The 15,565-nt window shown below is 43.3% G+C and overlaps 1 protein-coding gene across 1 annotated transcript in view; it reads left to right on the top strand.

The window, feature by feature from the left end:
• CDHR2 (cadherin related family member 2) overlaps positions 1 to 15,565 on the top strand; it is a 239,739-nt gene that overhangs the window by 54,156 nt on the left and 170,018 nt on the right. Inside the window, exon 5 of the mRNA XM_077265704.1 lies at positions 10,465 to 10,515. Coding sequence (XP_077121819.1) covers positions 10,465 to 10,515 — 51 coding nt within the window. The remainder of the gene's footprint in view (positions 1 to 10,464; positions 10,516 to 15,565) is intronic.

Raw genomic sequence — 15,565 nt, forward strand, 5'->3', positions numbered from 1 at the left:
GAAGGAATGCTAAGGAGAGCCAAAAGTAAACGGAAGAAGTATAATCTCTCAGTAACCTAAAGAGGTGAAAGGAAGAGAAACTGGGAAGGAAAATAAACAAACTCACTGCAGGAATTCAACTGCTGTTTACCATGCAAAAAAAACCCTAAAGGTACCTTCACATTAAGCGACGCTGCAGCGATAGCGACAACGATGCCGATCGCTGCAGCGTCGCTGTTTGATCGCTGGAGAGCTGTCACACAGATCGCTCTCCAGCGACCAACGATGCCGAGGTCCCCGGGTAACCAGGGTAAACATCGGGTTACTAAGCGCAGGGCCGCGCTTAGTAACCCGATGTTTACCCTGGTTACCAGCGTAAAATGTAAAAAAAACAAACAGCACATACTCACCTTCGCGTCCCCCGGCGTCCGCTTCCTGCACTGACTGAGCGCCGGCCCTAACAGCAGAGCGGTGACGTCACCGCTGTGCTGTACTTTCACTTTCACTTTACGGCGCTCAGTCAGTGTGGGAAGCGGACGCCGGGGGACGCGAAGGTGAGTATGTACTGTTTTTTTTTTTTACATTTTACGCTGGTAACCAGGGTAAACATCGGGTTACTAAGCGCGGCCCTGCGCTTAGTAACCCGATGTTTACACTGGTTACCAGTGTAAAACATCGCTGGTATCGTTGCTTTTGGTGTCAAACACGACGATACACGCCGGTCTGACGACCAAATAAAGTTCTGAACTTTGTTCAACGACCAGCGATATCACAGCAGGATCCTGATCGCGCTGCGTGTCAAACTAAACGATATCGCTATCCAGGACGCTGCAACGTCACGGATCGCTAGCGATATCGTTTAGTGTGAAGGTACCTTTAGCTGAAGGGCTGGAACTCCTAAACCAAAGTCCACCTAGGGGTATAGCCAGCAAGGAAGTGCAGTGAAGCGTGAACATATAAAACCCAACCCAGAATGTGATATGGCAGACCAAAACGGGAAAATGGAAAGTCACCTGGAAAAGAGCAAACAAAGAAGGGGGAACAAAGACAATTGGAACCATCAGCATTTGGATAAGGAATAAAAGACAATAGCTCAGCAGAAAGGGTAACCGATCACAGATCAAAGATCAACAGGTCAGCTGATCGAATCCCCAAACTGAGCCATGACACCGAGGAATCTTTGGAGTACTTTGAGACTCACAAGTTGTGTCCAATCCAAAATAGTGAAAAAGTTTTCTAAATCCATGCGTAGACCTCCAGATGTATCTGAGGAATGGCAGTTTATGACGTTCAAACAGACATTTCTCCAACTTGGCATAAAAATGGTTGTATCATAGTCTTTTCAGAACTGAGCAGACATGAAGATGATTAGAATCTAAGTCTCTGGAGAAGATTAGAATGTCAGCTAGATAGACAAGAACATACTGGTACAGCACATCAAAAATATCTCAGTCACAAAGAGCTGGAACACAGCTGGTATGTTGCATAACTAGATAAGCACAATGACATTTAATGCTGTCTTCCATTTTGTCACCCATTTTAATTTGGATTTAATTATAGGCGCCACACAGATCTAAGAAGATAATAGCATTTTTAATCCTGTCAAGCAGTGGCGTATCCAGGGGGGGCAGCCGGGGCATGTGCCCCGGGCGCAGCCGATAGGGGGGTGCCAGCGGGCCGCCTGATGATGCGGCAGTCCAAGGAGGGGGTTGGCAGGGCCAGGGAGCGGGGGCTGTTTAATTATACTCACCTACTCCTGGCACAGTCCCTGCAGGTTCCTGCTGCCCGGCACCCCGGCTTCTTCCTGTACTGAGCGGTCACATGGTACCGCTCATTACAGTAATGAATACGCGGCTCCAACCCTATGGGTAATGAGCAGTAACGGTGACCACTCAGTACAGGAAGAAGCAGCAGCGCTGCCCCGGGGAAGCAGGGACTGCACCGCGCCAGGAGCAGGTGAGTATAACGGGGAGGGGAGCACTGCGCTGCGCAATATTCACCTGCTCCTCATTCCAGCCGCCGGTCCCTCTTCTGCAGTGACGCTGAGGTCAGAGGGCGCGATGACATAGTTAGTGCATGCCTTCTGCCTGAACGTCAGTGCAGAGGAGGCAGAAGATGGAGCGGCGGCTGGAACGAGGAGCAGGTGAATATTGAAAGTGCCGGGGGCCTGAGCGACGGAGAGGTGAGTATGTGATTTTTTTTTTATCACAGCAACAGCAAATGGGGCAAATATCTGTATGGGGCATCTTATGGGGCCATAACATTTGTGCAGCACTATATGGGGGCCATAACATTTGTGCAGCACTATATGGGGGCCATAACATTTGTGCAGCACTATATAGGGGCCATAACGTTTGTGCAGCACTATATGGGGGCCATAACGTTTGTGCAGCACTATATGGGGCCATAACGTTTGTGCAGCACTATATGGGGGCCATAACCTTTGTGCAGCACTATAACGGGGCAAGTGTCTGTATGGAAAACTGATCCTTTGCCCCGGGTGCAGGAATGGCTAGATACACCTCTGCTGTCAAGTCACAATGGCTAACAGTCTTTCAGTGTAATTTTATTCAGACCTCGATAGTCTAAGCATGGTCTCGGGGACCCGTCTTTCTTTTTTAACAACGAAGAAGCCTGCACCTGTTGGCAAATGATGATTTTCAAATGACTCTTCTCTCCAGGTTCTCTGTAATATAGGCATATATCGCCTGAGTCTCTGGGAGACATAGAGGATAAACTCAACCTGTTGGTGGTTCCATAATTGGATGAAGGGGAATGGTGCCGTCATATTGCCAATGAGGAGGTAGCGTCTCGGCCCCCTGATTGAAAAAGACATCTGTGAAGTGCTAATAAGAGGCAAACAACAGATAACCAAGGCAAGCAGAAAAGACTTTTAGTGAAGGTGGTTGATATAGAGATTTGAGACAGTTACAAAAACAAGATGATCTTCTTTTGGGGATCTGGTAGGATGATCAGTTAATGACTGAATCATGTGGCCATACCACGGAAATCCCAAAAGCACCAGTGCATCAGAAAGTGGCAAAAAAAAGAAATGATGTTCTTAAAGTGTAGTTCACCATTTCAACAGTCACTTTCTCTGTCTTGACCACCAGGCATTATTTGCAGATAGCTTTAGAGTCATTTAAACTGTCATCAGGATTGTGCATAGTAACCTATAGCTTGAGTAGAAAAAAAAGGATTCCAGCCCCGGAATTAAGACGAGGATTAAGAACACGTAAGGTGTTCGAAACGCGTTCAGTGGATCATGGCTGTTTCTCTCCAACGATTTTGATGATCTTCATTAAGCAGCTTTCCAATTTTAATATGTCTCAATAAAAAATTATTTTTTACATCTTAATTCCGGAGCTGGAATCCTTCTTTTTCTTCTCAAGCTACAGACGTCGGCAGTAACGCCTTTTCCGTGCTCGGACTGATTTCCAAACCACATTAGATGTGATCTACAAGGGTGAGCTGAAACAATACTTTTCTCTGTATAGTAACCTATACACAGTGTCAGGTCGGCGCCGTTAATACCGAATAAAATTATACCTTGGTTGATGAAATCCATCTTTCGGTTGTTCTTTAATCTTTATTTTCAGTATTGAGTTATTGATATGCTCGTGCCCTAAGGCGAGCCTGTGGGGGGCTTCATGTGGTGCTCTGATTAGGTATTCATAATGCAGACTGCTGACAGGTCACTGATTCCTCACTGACCTGCCCCCTAGTTTGCATAATGAATACCTAACATACTGTATAAAAAAAATGCTTCTGCAGACAGGTGCCAGTCTGCAGCATAATCACATGGTTACTGTGCACTTAATCCCTTTTGCTTATTTAATTGAGCGAGAAAAAAAAAGTCAATTTGAAAATGGCCTCCTCTAAGATGGCGCCCCCTCACCTGCACAGTAGCAGCTCTCGGAGATCGCCCATAGCTGCTATTGCGCAGGCGGCACCATCTTGGAGGAGGAAATCTTTTTTTTTCTTCTCCAACAAGATGGCTGCCTACACATCGATAGCTGCTACTGCTCAGGCACCGCAGGCACCATTTTCAAATTGCCTTTTTTTTCCTCGCTCAATTAAATAAGCAAAAGGGATTAAGTGCACAGTAAACATGCGATTATGCTGCATCGCAGGTGCCACGGCCGGCACCTGTCTGCAGAAGTGTTTTTTTTTATTCAGGATGTGATGGTATTCTTTATGTAAACTAGGGGGCAGGTCAGTGAGAGATCAGTGACCTGTCAGCAGTCTGAATTATGAATACCTAATCAGGGCACCAGATGATGACCCCCCACAGTCCACCCTGGAGCACGAGCATATCATTAACTAAAAATAATGAATAAACAACAACCACAAGATGGATTTTCATCAACCAAGGTATCATTTTATTCAGTATAACGGAGCTGACCTGACACTGTGTGTAGGTTACCATGCACAATCCTGATGACAGGTTCCCTTTAAGTTTGCCATTACCATCAATATTGACTATAAGAACATGGAATATCCCTAGTTGTCCCATAGGCTAAATCATTTTCAGGCAAACTGGAGCCAATTCATGAAGACTGTAGTACAGTGGCACAGGCCACTTAATAATTTCGGCAATACTCCTCTGCGGCGGTCGCCTCTGGGTGTCGCACAAGAAAGGCTACCCAAGTCAAAGACTGGAGTAGCATTTCTGGTGTCCAAAATGCTGGCATTTTTTATGAAATTGTTGAATGAGTGTGGCCAGAAGTGTATCTACATTTTTCGGCACCCAAGGCAAGAATTCAGTTTGGCACCCCCCCAATCCCAAGCACATGTGTGACTTGCACACTTAAAAGTCACATGCCAACAAGCTGCTCTACCTAATTCTCTCAATGTTCAGTGAAAAACTAAAATAAGTAGGAAGAGAAGCTCATTGTTACATGAATGTATGAAAATCGTATATGAGAGAAGTGACCATGGGATGACTGATTGAACCAGCAATCAGAGCTGAATCCTGATAATGAGTATATTGCACGCTGTTAGGATTGACATGCTACAGGGCTACATTTTATAATTAAAGGGCTTTCCCAGGTTTAAGATGAAAGTCTGCAGTCACTCTATGCCACTGCAGGATTCTGAATTTTCACAGCAACTGTACTGTACAATTTTAGAATGCTTCCTTGCTGATGGCAAGAGAGGACTGTCATGTGAGCACAAGTATGAGATTTGTATACTTCTGTCTACATTTTGACTAGACGTGCCAGGCCTCGCTCAAAATATAACCCAAAAACACTGTCCTTCTTATGATACATACCCACCACTCTGCCTTCTTCTTTCCATACTGGGCCCCCTCTTTCCGCAGTCCTCTCACACTGTGTCTCCCTTACAGGGCCCAGTCTCTATACTGTGCTTCCTCATCACATTTCCCCTCCTTGGTATACTGTCCCCTAGTGGCTGTGCCTTTACACTGTCACCCCATGCTAGCCCCCTGCACTATTCAGTCTCTCTCAGTTTCCCCATATGGTCTCCTTGCATTATTCCCCTCAATAATCTCCTCACACATTTCCCCCTCCCTCATCATGCGGTCTCCTATCATATCCTTATGCTAACCATACTGTCTCCTTGTATATTTTCCCACTCTCTCTTCATACTGCCTCCTCACACATTCCTCCGACTCCCCATACTGTATCTGATCCCATCACCCTCACTCACTAAACTGTCTACACCAATCCCATCACCCTCGCCTCCTATGCTGTGTCCGCATGCATTCTCACCCTCGCTCTTCATAATGTGTCAACACCCATCCTTCCATTCACCATAGTGAGTCTGCATTTATGCCTCCATTAAACGTCTCCCACTTCCCCTTCCCAATATTGTGTCCAGACCTTTCTTTCGTGTCTTCAGTTCCACTTTTTCATAATGAGAAAAAAAAATCTAAACACTAGAATTACGGTAAGTTTTTTGGTCACCGCAAAATTGCAATAAAATGCAATGAAAGGCGATCAAAACATTGTATCTACCCCAAAATGGTAAAAACATCAGCTCAAAAAATTAGAACATTACAAGCCTCAGAAAATGGCTACAATGACTACAAAAGTAAATAAAAAAATTTGATTTTTTTTCATTACTTAAATAAAAAAATATATATCCATGCTTGGGATTTGCATACTAGTACTGACCTCAAGAATCATAGTGCCAGGTCAGTTTTACGATATGTTGAACATGGTAAATAAAACAAAGCCAAAAACATTGTTGCTAGTTAGTAACAACATTTCCCATTCATCTACTTTATGTCCGCGCCACGTTTTAAATATCCTTTTATGTTTTATTTTATTAGGATATTAGAAGAGTTAGGCCATGTTCACACGCTGCGGGTTCCTCTGCGGGTTAATCCCGCAGCGGAATTGAAAATCTGCAGGGCAAAACCGCTGCGGTTATCCCTGCAGATTTATCGCGGTTTGTTCCGCGGTTTCCGCTGCGGGATTACTCCTGTACTATTGATGCTGCATATGCAGCAATATGCAGCATCAATAGTAATGTAAAAAATAATAAAAATCGGTTATACTCACCCTCTGACGTCGCGATCTCCCCGGCGCTGCAAGCGGCTGTGCCGACAAGGACCTTCGTGACGTCACGGTCATGTAACCGCGGCGTCATCACGGTCATGTGACCGCGACGTCACCGCAGGTCCTGTTCGCACAGCAACTGAGACCGGATGGCCGCGGGCAGCGCTGAGAGGTGAGTATAGCTTCATTTTTTATTTTAATTCTTTTTTTTACACTATTTTATGGTTCCCGGGGCCTGGAGGAGAGTCTCCTCTCCTCCACCCCGGGTACCACCCGCACATTATCCGCTTACTTCCCGCAACGTGGGCACAGCCCCATGCGGGAAGTAAGCGGTTCAATGCATTCCTATGGGTGCAGAATCGCAGCGATTCTGCACAAAGAAGTGACATGCTGCGGGTTGTAAACCGCTGCGTTTCTGCGCGGTTTTTCCCGCAGCATGTGCACTGCGGTTTGCGGTTTCCATAGAGTTTACATGTTAATGTAAACGCTATGGAAACTGCTGCGGACCCGCAGCATCAAAATCGCGGCGGTTCCGCGGTAAAAACCGCAGCGTGTGAACATGGCCTTAATAGTTAGCTTTTAATTTTTCAAAGAAATTTACAAATACATTTTTTTCTGGTCCTTCACAGTTTTGAAGTGACTTTGAGGCGCCAATATATTGGAAACCCCCCATGAAGTTCTACAATTTTAAAAACTGCCCCCCTCAAAATATTCAAAACTGCTGTCAGGAAATTTGTCACCCTTTCAGATAGTTCACAGGAATTAAGGCAAAGTGTAATGAAAAATTGCATTGTTTACACTAAAATATTTATTTAGCCAGAAATGTTTAATTTTTCTAATGGGTAATAGGAAAAAGCGGACATCACAATTTATAATTCAATCTCTCCTGAATGCAGAAGTAACCCATATGTTGTTGGAAACTACTTTGTCCTCTTAGCAGAAAAATGATGCGCCATTTCATTTTTGGAGAATAGATTAACCTGGAATCATTTTCAGGTGCCATTAGCAGAGCCACTCAGGTGCCAGAATAGCATAAAAAACCCCAAAAGTGACCTCAGTTTGGACACTAGACCCCTTGATGAATGAATCCCTCTAATTGCATTAGCCCTTTTACATGTTTGTCATGATTCTTTTAGAAGTCGGTTCTATGAATCAAAATACACTAGGAATTTGCTGGTTTTAAAAGGTATTAATTTTTATGTAAAGGACTTAAAGATGGAGGGGCAGACAAATATGTTAACTTTTTCACACCGTGGCCAATTTCCATTTTTTCGTTTTAATTTTTTCCTCCCCTTCTTCCATGAACCATACCTTTTTATTTTTTCATACACATAGCTGTAGGACTTGTTCTTGTTTTATAGAGGGACAAGTTGTATTTTTGAATGACACCATTCCTTTATCATGTGATGCACTGGAAAGCAGGAAAAAAAAAATTCCAAGTGCGTTGAATTTGCAAAAAAGTGCAATTCCTGAATTATAATTTTTTTTTTTATTTCCAATGTTCTTTAAATGGTGAAACTAACTGGGCCGTATGCAGATACTAAACATGTATAGTATTCTTTTTTATTTAAGTTGTGAAAAATATGCAAACATTTGTAAAAAAAAAAAAATTTGCTTGCATCACCATTTTGCAAGAGCCGTAATATTTTCATTTATCGGGATTTGGAGCTGTGTGGGGTCTTATTTTTTGCGCTGTGAGCTGACATTTTTGGTGGTCTGTTTTGGGGTAGATACAATGTTATAATTGCCTTTTATTGCAATGTTGCGGCAGCCCGAAAAAAAACGTAATGCTGCCGTTCCAATTTTTTCTGTTTACCAATTGGATTAATTTGTTTTATAAATTGATAGATCAGACTTTTACGAACACAGCGATACCAAATATGGTAATGTTTTTTATTTCTTAATTTTTAATGGGGGAAAAGAGGGCTGATTTGGACTTTAATATTTTTATGTTTTTCATATTTTGATTTTTTTTCCACTTTTTACTGTATTTAATTGTCCTCTTAGGTGATTTAAAGCTGCGATCATCCAATCACTTCTACTATTGGATGATTGCAGAATAGCCATTTTCGATGTACAGCAAAAATTACCGTCTCCTATGAGCGCCAGCTAAGTGCTGGTTTTCACAGGAGAATAGTCATGACAAGCATGGAAGCCTTCAGCAGATCCCTAGCTGTCAAAACAACCGATTAGCAATCACATCATGTGTGCACTGATGGACGAGTTGGCGCATGCTAAATTCCACTGTCAGAGCGTCACAGCGACATTTAACATATTTTACAGCCATGTGTAGAACTCAGCTCCACCTGCGGCTGTTAGAGGCAGATGATAGCTGAATAAGTCAGCCATCATTTGCCAGGAAAAGATGCGGGTTTTAAATACAAGCATGCATCAAAGTCTGTACGTCATATGTCGGGAAGGGGTTAAATGGAACATGTTACCAGGTTTAGCCTAAATAAACTATAATCACCACCTAATCCAAGAAAGTATCTTGTATCTTTCTCTCGCACCGTAAGCTAATCGACATCGTTAATTCTAATGAGTGTCTATGAGTAGCTAATAAAATTTGGCACTCAACTCATCTAAGTCCGATGCAAAATAATTTTATTACAGTCTAATAAATGTTTCGGTCATCATTAGACCTTCATCAGTATATTGCGTTACATAAAGTTCAGGAAAAAAAAGAAAACATAACAATCAAAAATAAGAAACAAGAAAAGAAACCATATATGATACAATATATCTCATGAATAGTTGAGTGCACTGTGATTAAAGGGAGGGTAGGAAAATAAGGAGAGGAAGAGGACAAAACCTACCCGACTGCTCTTGTGATATCTTTATCAATAACCAACGCCTGAGGTAATGAGAGTAATAGTATGGGGCATTAACATAGTAGAATATCAATATAGTGATATCTGAATATCACGATATTCTACGGTTCCAGAGATATGAGCCTTTTTTAGTGAACACTTCCCTGTGGGTGGGTCTTTAGGCTTCTCTGTATTATCATACTGTGAGCACCGCCCCCTTGTAAAGTCCATGAAAAATAGTTCTAAAGAAAAAAGGCCCATATGTCTAAAACTGTTTGATGGTTTAAAAAAATAAATCAAACAAAAAAAAGGAGTATTTAAAGGAGCAGCAGGAATAAAATCTGGCCATATTTAACCTGGCGACAGGTCCTATTTAAGAATTCATACAAGTAACACATCATCGCCAATATACAAGGAATATGTATTCTAGCTAACCGCTTCTGTCTCCAGCTAACAGGGCATCTTTATATCCATGTAGGCCTTGTACAGAAAGTGCTAAAACAATCCATAGTTCAGCAAGATTATATGAAATATACTGCAGTAGAGGAAGGCAATCTACTCATTTGAGCATTATCAAAGTTATTTTGTAATAATTTTTCATTATTAGTGATGAGCGAGTGTACTCATTGCTCGGGTTTTCCTGAGCACGCTCGGGTGGTCTCCGAGTATTTGTATGTGCTCGAAGATTTAGTTTTTGTTGACACAGCTGCATGATTTACAGCTACTAGACAACTTGAATACATGTGGGGATTCCCTAGCAACCAGTCAACCCCCACATGTACTCAGCCTGGCTAACAGCCGTAAATCATGCAGCTAAGGCAAGGAAAACTAAATCTCCAAACACTAACAAATACTCGGAGACCACCCGAGCGTGCTCAGGAAAACCCGAGCAATGAGTATATTCACTCATCACTAATAATGAAAAATTATTACAAAATAACTTTGTTAATGCTCATGCTCTGACTATTATTGTTTCCTCAGTGTATGGTTACTTGGCATGAGCAATCATGATATTTATTCCTGAAGTCTTATATAAAATGTTCATTCCCCTTCATCCCCAGGTTATACAAAGCAAAAACACTGGAAAATTGGCATGGGGTGCATTCCATGGTGTACCATAATTAATGTCTGCCTTTCTTTTTCTTTAGAGTCGGCAACAACTTAGCGTCATACAAACAGTAACTGATGGATTAGAACAGGTAAGTATTCACTGTATGGCAATTGCATATTCCCCAATATAAAAGGCACTAAATCAATAAGATTAGTTATTAGTGATAAGCAAACATGCTCAAATAAGGTGTTATCCGAGCATGCTCGGGTGTTATATAAGTATCTTGAACATGCTCGAATAATATGTTCGAGTTCCCGTGTTGAGGGAGGATCTAAAGTGACCCTTCACAGTTGACTCAGTGATTTCCAAATTAATCTACAGGGCATTGGCAGCAACTGAAAATGACCAGACGGAGACGTGTGTCTCTGTTTGGGGGGATCGCGCAGATCTCTAGCCCCCATTTATTGTGTATCACTTTTCATAATCATATAAATTATACTTCAACTAATCAGCATAAGAACATGCTCACAGTTCTTAACCTATAAGAATGCAGGAACAGTCTGTACATCAAAGTCTCATGGAACAATACACCCTCAGTCTCATGTCCTGTCCAGGTTGAAACAATCAAGGTCTCATAACAGCTGTGAACTTTACCTAGTAACAAAATTTATATCAAAACAGCAAAATGGAGTCGAAAAGTACAAAATCTTTCTTAATTTGTTCCTTCACATTCCCCCCTAGATAAATTTTGTTAACTAATATGCAGCATCAGAGGTACTATCCCGAGCTATAAGCTCGAGGGGTACGGTCTTCACATGACTGGTGCCATGTTACCAGCCATGGCTGTTGTGGTGCATCCGTCCCCCCTGTATGCTACAATTTACGGATAACTATTTTTGATGACGGTGGAGGAGATCTCTTGAAGATAGCCGTGCGCTTGGCTTCAACATCTTCATCAGATAACTTTATGAAATCGGTGTAGAGAAGAGCAGGGGTGGCAACGCTTTTGGTATCATCATTAGTTGTCTTAGTGCAGAATTTCCTAATACAAACAGAAATACACCAAAGAACAAGTTTTAGTATTACATACATGACAAGGATAAAGGCAGCGATGTGTAACAAACTTTGCAAGATTCCAGCTATCCAGCCCAAAAGTCCCTTAAACCAATTTGCTGGATTAAAAAAGAAGGTGTCTGCCCACCAACTGTCCTTATTACGGTTATTGTCTTTAACATATTGATCTCTGAGTCTTTGAATGTCCTCTAACTTTAACTTCATAGTGCTATTGGGATCTATATAATGACAGCATGCGGGTCCAATAACCTGATACATACCACCCTGTGCTGCTGTTAAGTAATCCAGTACTACAGTATATTGATCAGTGACTATGATAAGTTGGTTTTGGACAACAACAGTAGTATTAAGTATATCCAATATATCCCAAATTTGATCATCTAGATAGTCTGTGGCCCTAAGCAATTTATCCCACATTTGTGTAATCATAGGGTAAATGAAAATAGAACTGACAATTTTATTGGCTATACCTATTTGTACTACTAATCTTTCATGATATTGTACAAACTTATTATTCAAGGATATTGGGGAATTTAGGCTGTCCCATGCGGTTACAAATGTTATTATATGGAAATATGAAAAACCAAAACATTATGTCCCCTTATTAGCTACTAGTCTGTTTGACCAGCTTGCAGTGCGATACGTGGATCCACGTCGGCCTGCCTTCCAGCTTTACTGACATAGGAGTAATGAGGAGGACTTGGTAGGGACTGTCATATAAGGGTTCTAGTCCGTGTTTTCTGACATGCCTTTTCACGACCACAAAATCACCAGGCTTCCAGTTGTGACAAGTGTCGGTTTCTGCTGAATCTGTAAGGGAAGAAAAAACTAAAGCATGGGTGTTAGCAAGATTTTTACTAAGCTGAATAACATATTGAACAGCACAGTCAGTCTCTTCTGATAACTACGGAGGTGGGAAATTTGCATCTGGGGGCCTAGCACCAAACAATATCTCATATGAGGACAGGCCATGTTTTGCAAATAAGGGTAGTACGAATGTGGTACAGTACAATGGGTAGGAGCTCTGGCCATGGAGCCGTAGTCTCCTGCATCATTTTGGTCAATTGTCCCTTCAGTGTGCCGTTCAGCCTCTCAACTTTCCCACTAGATTGTGGATGGCACGGAGTATGGAGGGCTACAGTGGATCCAAGCATTGCCAGAAACCTCCTCATACACATGAGAAGAAAAGGCCGGACCTTGGTCACTTTCGACGATTTCTGGAACACTATATCTGCACATGACTTCCATCACCAGTTTCTTTGCTGTGGTCTTTGCAGTCATGTTGGTAACGGGGAATGCTTCTGGCCAACTGGAGAACATGTCGACAACCACCAGACAATATTCATACCTTCCAGACTTAGGCAACATAATATGGTCTACCTGGAGCCTTTGGAAAGAATAGTCGGGCTTAGCAAGGTGCTTCGGGGGTACACGTTAAAGTTGACTGGGATTGCAGGTCTGACAGATATTACATGCACGGTTGAGTGCTGTCAGGACTGTAGAAATACCTGGAGCCCAGTAGAATTTTTGTACCAGGGCTAGGGCCTGTTTTTTTTCCTCGATGTGTGGGCCCATGTGCCCACGTGGCAATAGCAGGGTACATCCGCTTAGTGAGACACACAAGTTGGTCCTTTTTCCAGAGACCATTGTCCATACATGCTCCATCAGCCTTCCACTGCTTCACTTCTTCCTTTTGGGGACATTCTCTGCATCGTCATTAAGCGGTCTTGCCGGGTCCGTCAGAAGACCTCATTCTGTCGTGGATCATCAGGTTCCTGTAGAGTCAGTGTTTCTGTTTACGCTGAGGGTGTGTGGTCACCATAGTGGGTATGGTCAGTTCAACGGGTAGGAGAGCAGCAGCTTTTGCTTGCATATCCGCAAAGGCGTTACCAACAGTCTGTGGACTGTTCCTAGGACCGTGCACCTTGACCTTGATAATGGACACCTGGGTGGGTAATTTGATTGAGTCCATGAGGGTTTTAACAGCTTCAGCATTCTTCACTGGAGTCCTGGCGGTAGTAATAAACCCTCGATTGGCCCATAGGGCTCCGAAATCATGAGCAATACCAAATGCATACTGTGAGTCCGTGTATATATTAGCCCGCCTGTCTTTGGCCAGAACACATGCAGTAGACAGAGCCTGTAGTTCTGCTTCTTGTGCTGACTGTGAGGGAGTGAGTGCAGCTGCGTGCACTACAGTGTCATCTGTGGTAACAGCATATCCAGTGTGGAATCTGCCAAACTCATCAGCATATCTTGAACCTTCCGTGTATAACACCAGATCAGGATTTGGAAGTGGATTTTCGCTGACCTTTGATGGAGTAGCTGTCTCTTCAGTCAGGAGTTGGGAACAGTCATGTTGGAGGTAATCCTCATCACTGCCATCCTTCTTGGGGACCGGCAGTAAAGTAGCTGGGTTGATTGTAGTACAGCGATGCAACTTGACGTAGTCAGGCAAAAGGAGTGAACACTGCAGCCGTAAGTGTCGTTGTACAGTCAGATGTCCTTGCTGTTGGAGTGTCAGTATTGCCGCAATATCATGCGGGGCAAAAATGTGCGTCTCATGTCCAAGAATTATGTCTTCAGTCGTGTCAAGCAACGAGTGAGTGGCGTGAACTGCCCTCATGCAACCTGGTGATGCTCGGGCCACAGGGTCGAGTTGGGCTGAATAATAGCCCACTGGTCATTGCCTATTGCCATGCAACTGTGTGAGTACCCCTGCTGCGTGTCCTTCATTCTCAGACACATACAAATGGAACGGTCGAGTATAGTCTGGGATGCCCAAGGCAGGGGCGGAAGCAATAAGCCGCTTTAATTCAGAGAAGGCACGATAAAGGCTTTCCATACAAACCGGTGATCTCTCCTTATAGTTCATTATGCCGTCTTTCAGGGCATTGTAGAGAAGTTGCATTATGCGGGATGCATCCGTATCCACTGACGACAATAAGTACATAGTCCAAGAAAACGCTGGAGTTCAGTCTCATCTTTTGGAAAAGGAAGGGAGCTGACGGCTATTTTTCTTTTTTTTGTGAGGTGTCTGACACCCTGAAGGAGACAGTGACCCAAAAATATCACTTGACCAAGGCAGAACTGAAGTTTCGAGGCTGAAACCCAACAGTTCAGATCTGCCAGATACTTGAGGAGGCTAACAGTGGCAGCAATGGCTTCCTGCTCTGTTCGTGCACACAACAAAAGATCATCCACATACTGAAGCAGCGTGACATGGGGGTGGTCCAATTGCCAGGGTACAAGACACTCGCCCATATTTTTTGCAAAATGATTGGGACTGTTTTGGGCCCCTTGTGGCATAACTGTCCACGTCAATTGTCGTCCCTGATAAGTGAATGCAAACAGAAACTGGCAGTCTGGGTGTAATGGAATGCTGAAGAAGGCATTGGCAAGGTCGATGACTGTGAAGCAAGCAGCATCCTGAGGTATCTGGGACAAAAGAGTATGTGGATTAGGAACCACCGGAGTTTCTAGAACAGCAGCTGCATTAACTGTAGATCTTGTACCAGCCGGTACACAGGGGGTTGGCCGGGTGGGGTCTGTTTCTTAACGGGAAACAAGGGCGTGTTACATGGGGAAACACAGGGTACCAGGGCACCATTATCGAGTAGCGTTTGTATTTTCCCCTTGAGACCCCGCTCCTGATCATGTTTCAAAGGGTATTGATGGACTTTGGGAAAAGGGGCACCAGGTTTGAGAAACACTTTTACTGGTTCTACAGGCATTATTGGGGGTGGATCTGGGCCTATCAGGCCATCATAACCGTGGGAAGGGCATGTAGGGTACAGATCTCCTCATTGTGTTCATCTGCATAGGTGTTATATAATGTAAGGACCATCTGACCATCATCTTGAAATTGTATTCTGGAGCGGAACTGTGATAATAAATCTGCCCCCAGTAAATTTACCGGTCATGTGGGAGAGATTAGGAACTGAGCAGTAACCTCAGGGAAGGGTCCCACAGGGATGGGTTTTGTAACAGTATATTTATTGGGTCTGCCATCTACTCTAATTAAAACAAGCTCTTGATCTGAGAATTGACATGGCAGGGCTTGGGAGTGAGATTCCCAGACATAGGGTTAAAAGGGATATTGGAGTATGTGACTGAATTTGGGT

Source organism: Ranitomeya variabilis, chromosome 5, assembly GCF_051348905.1.
Source record: "Ranitomeya variabilis isolate aRanVar5 chromosome 5, aRanVar5.hap1, whole genome shotgun sequence".
Classification (NCBI taxonomy): Eukaryota; Metazoa; Chordata; class Amphibia; order Anura; family Dendrobatidae; genus Ranitomeya; species Ranitomeya variabilis.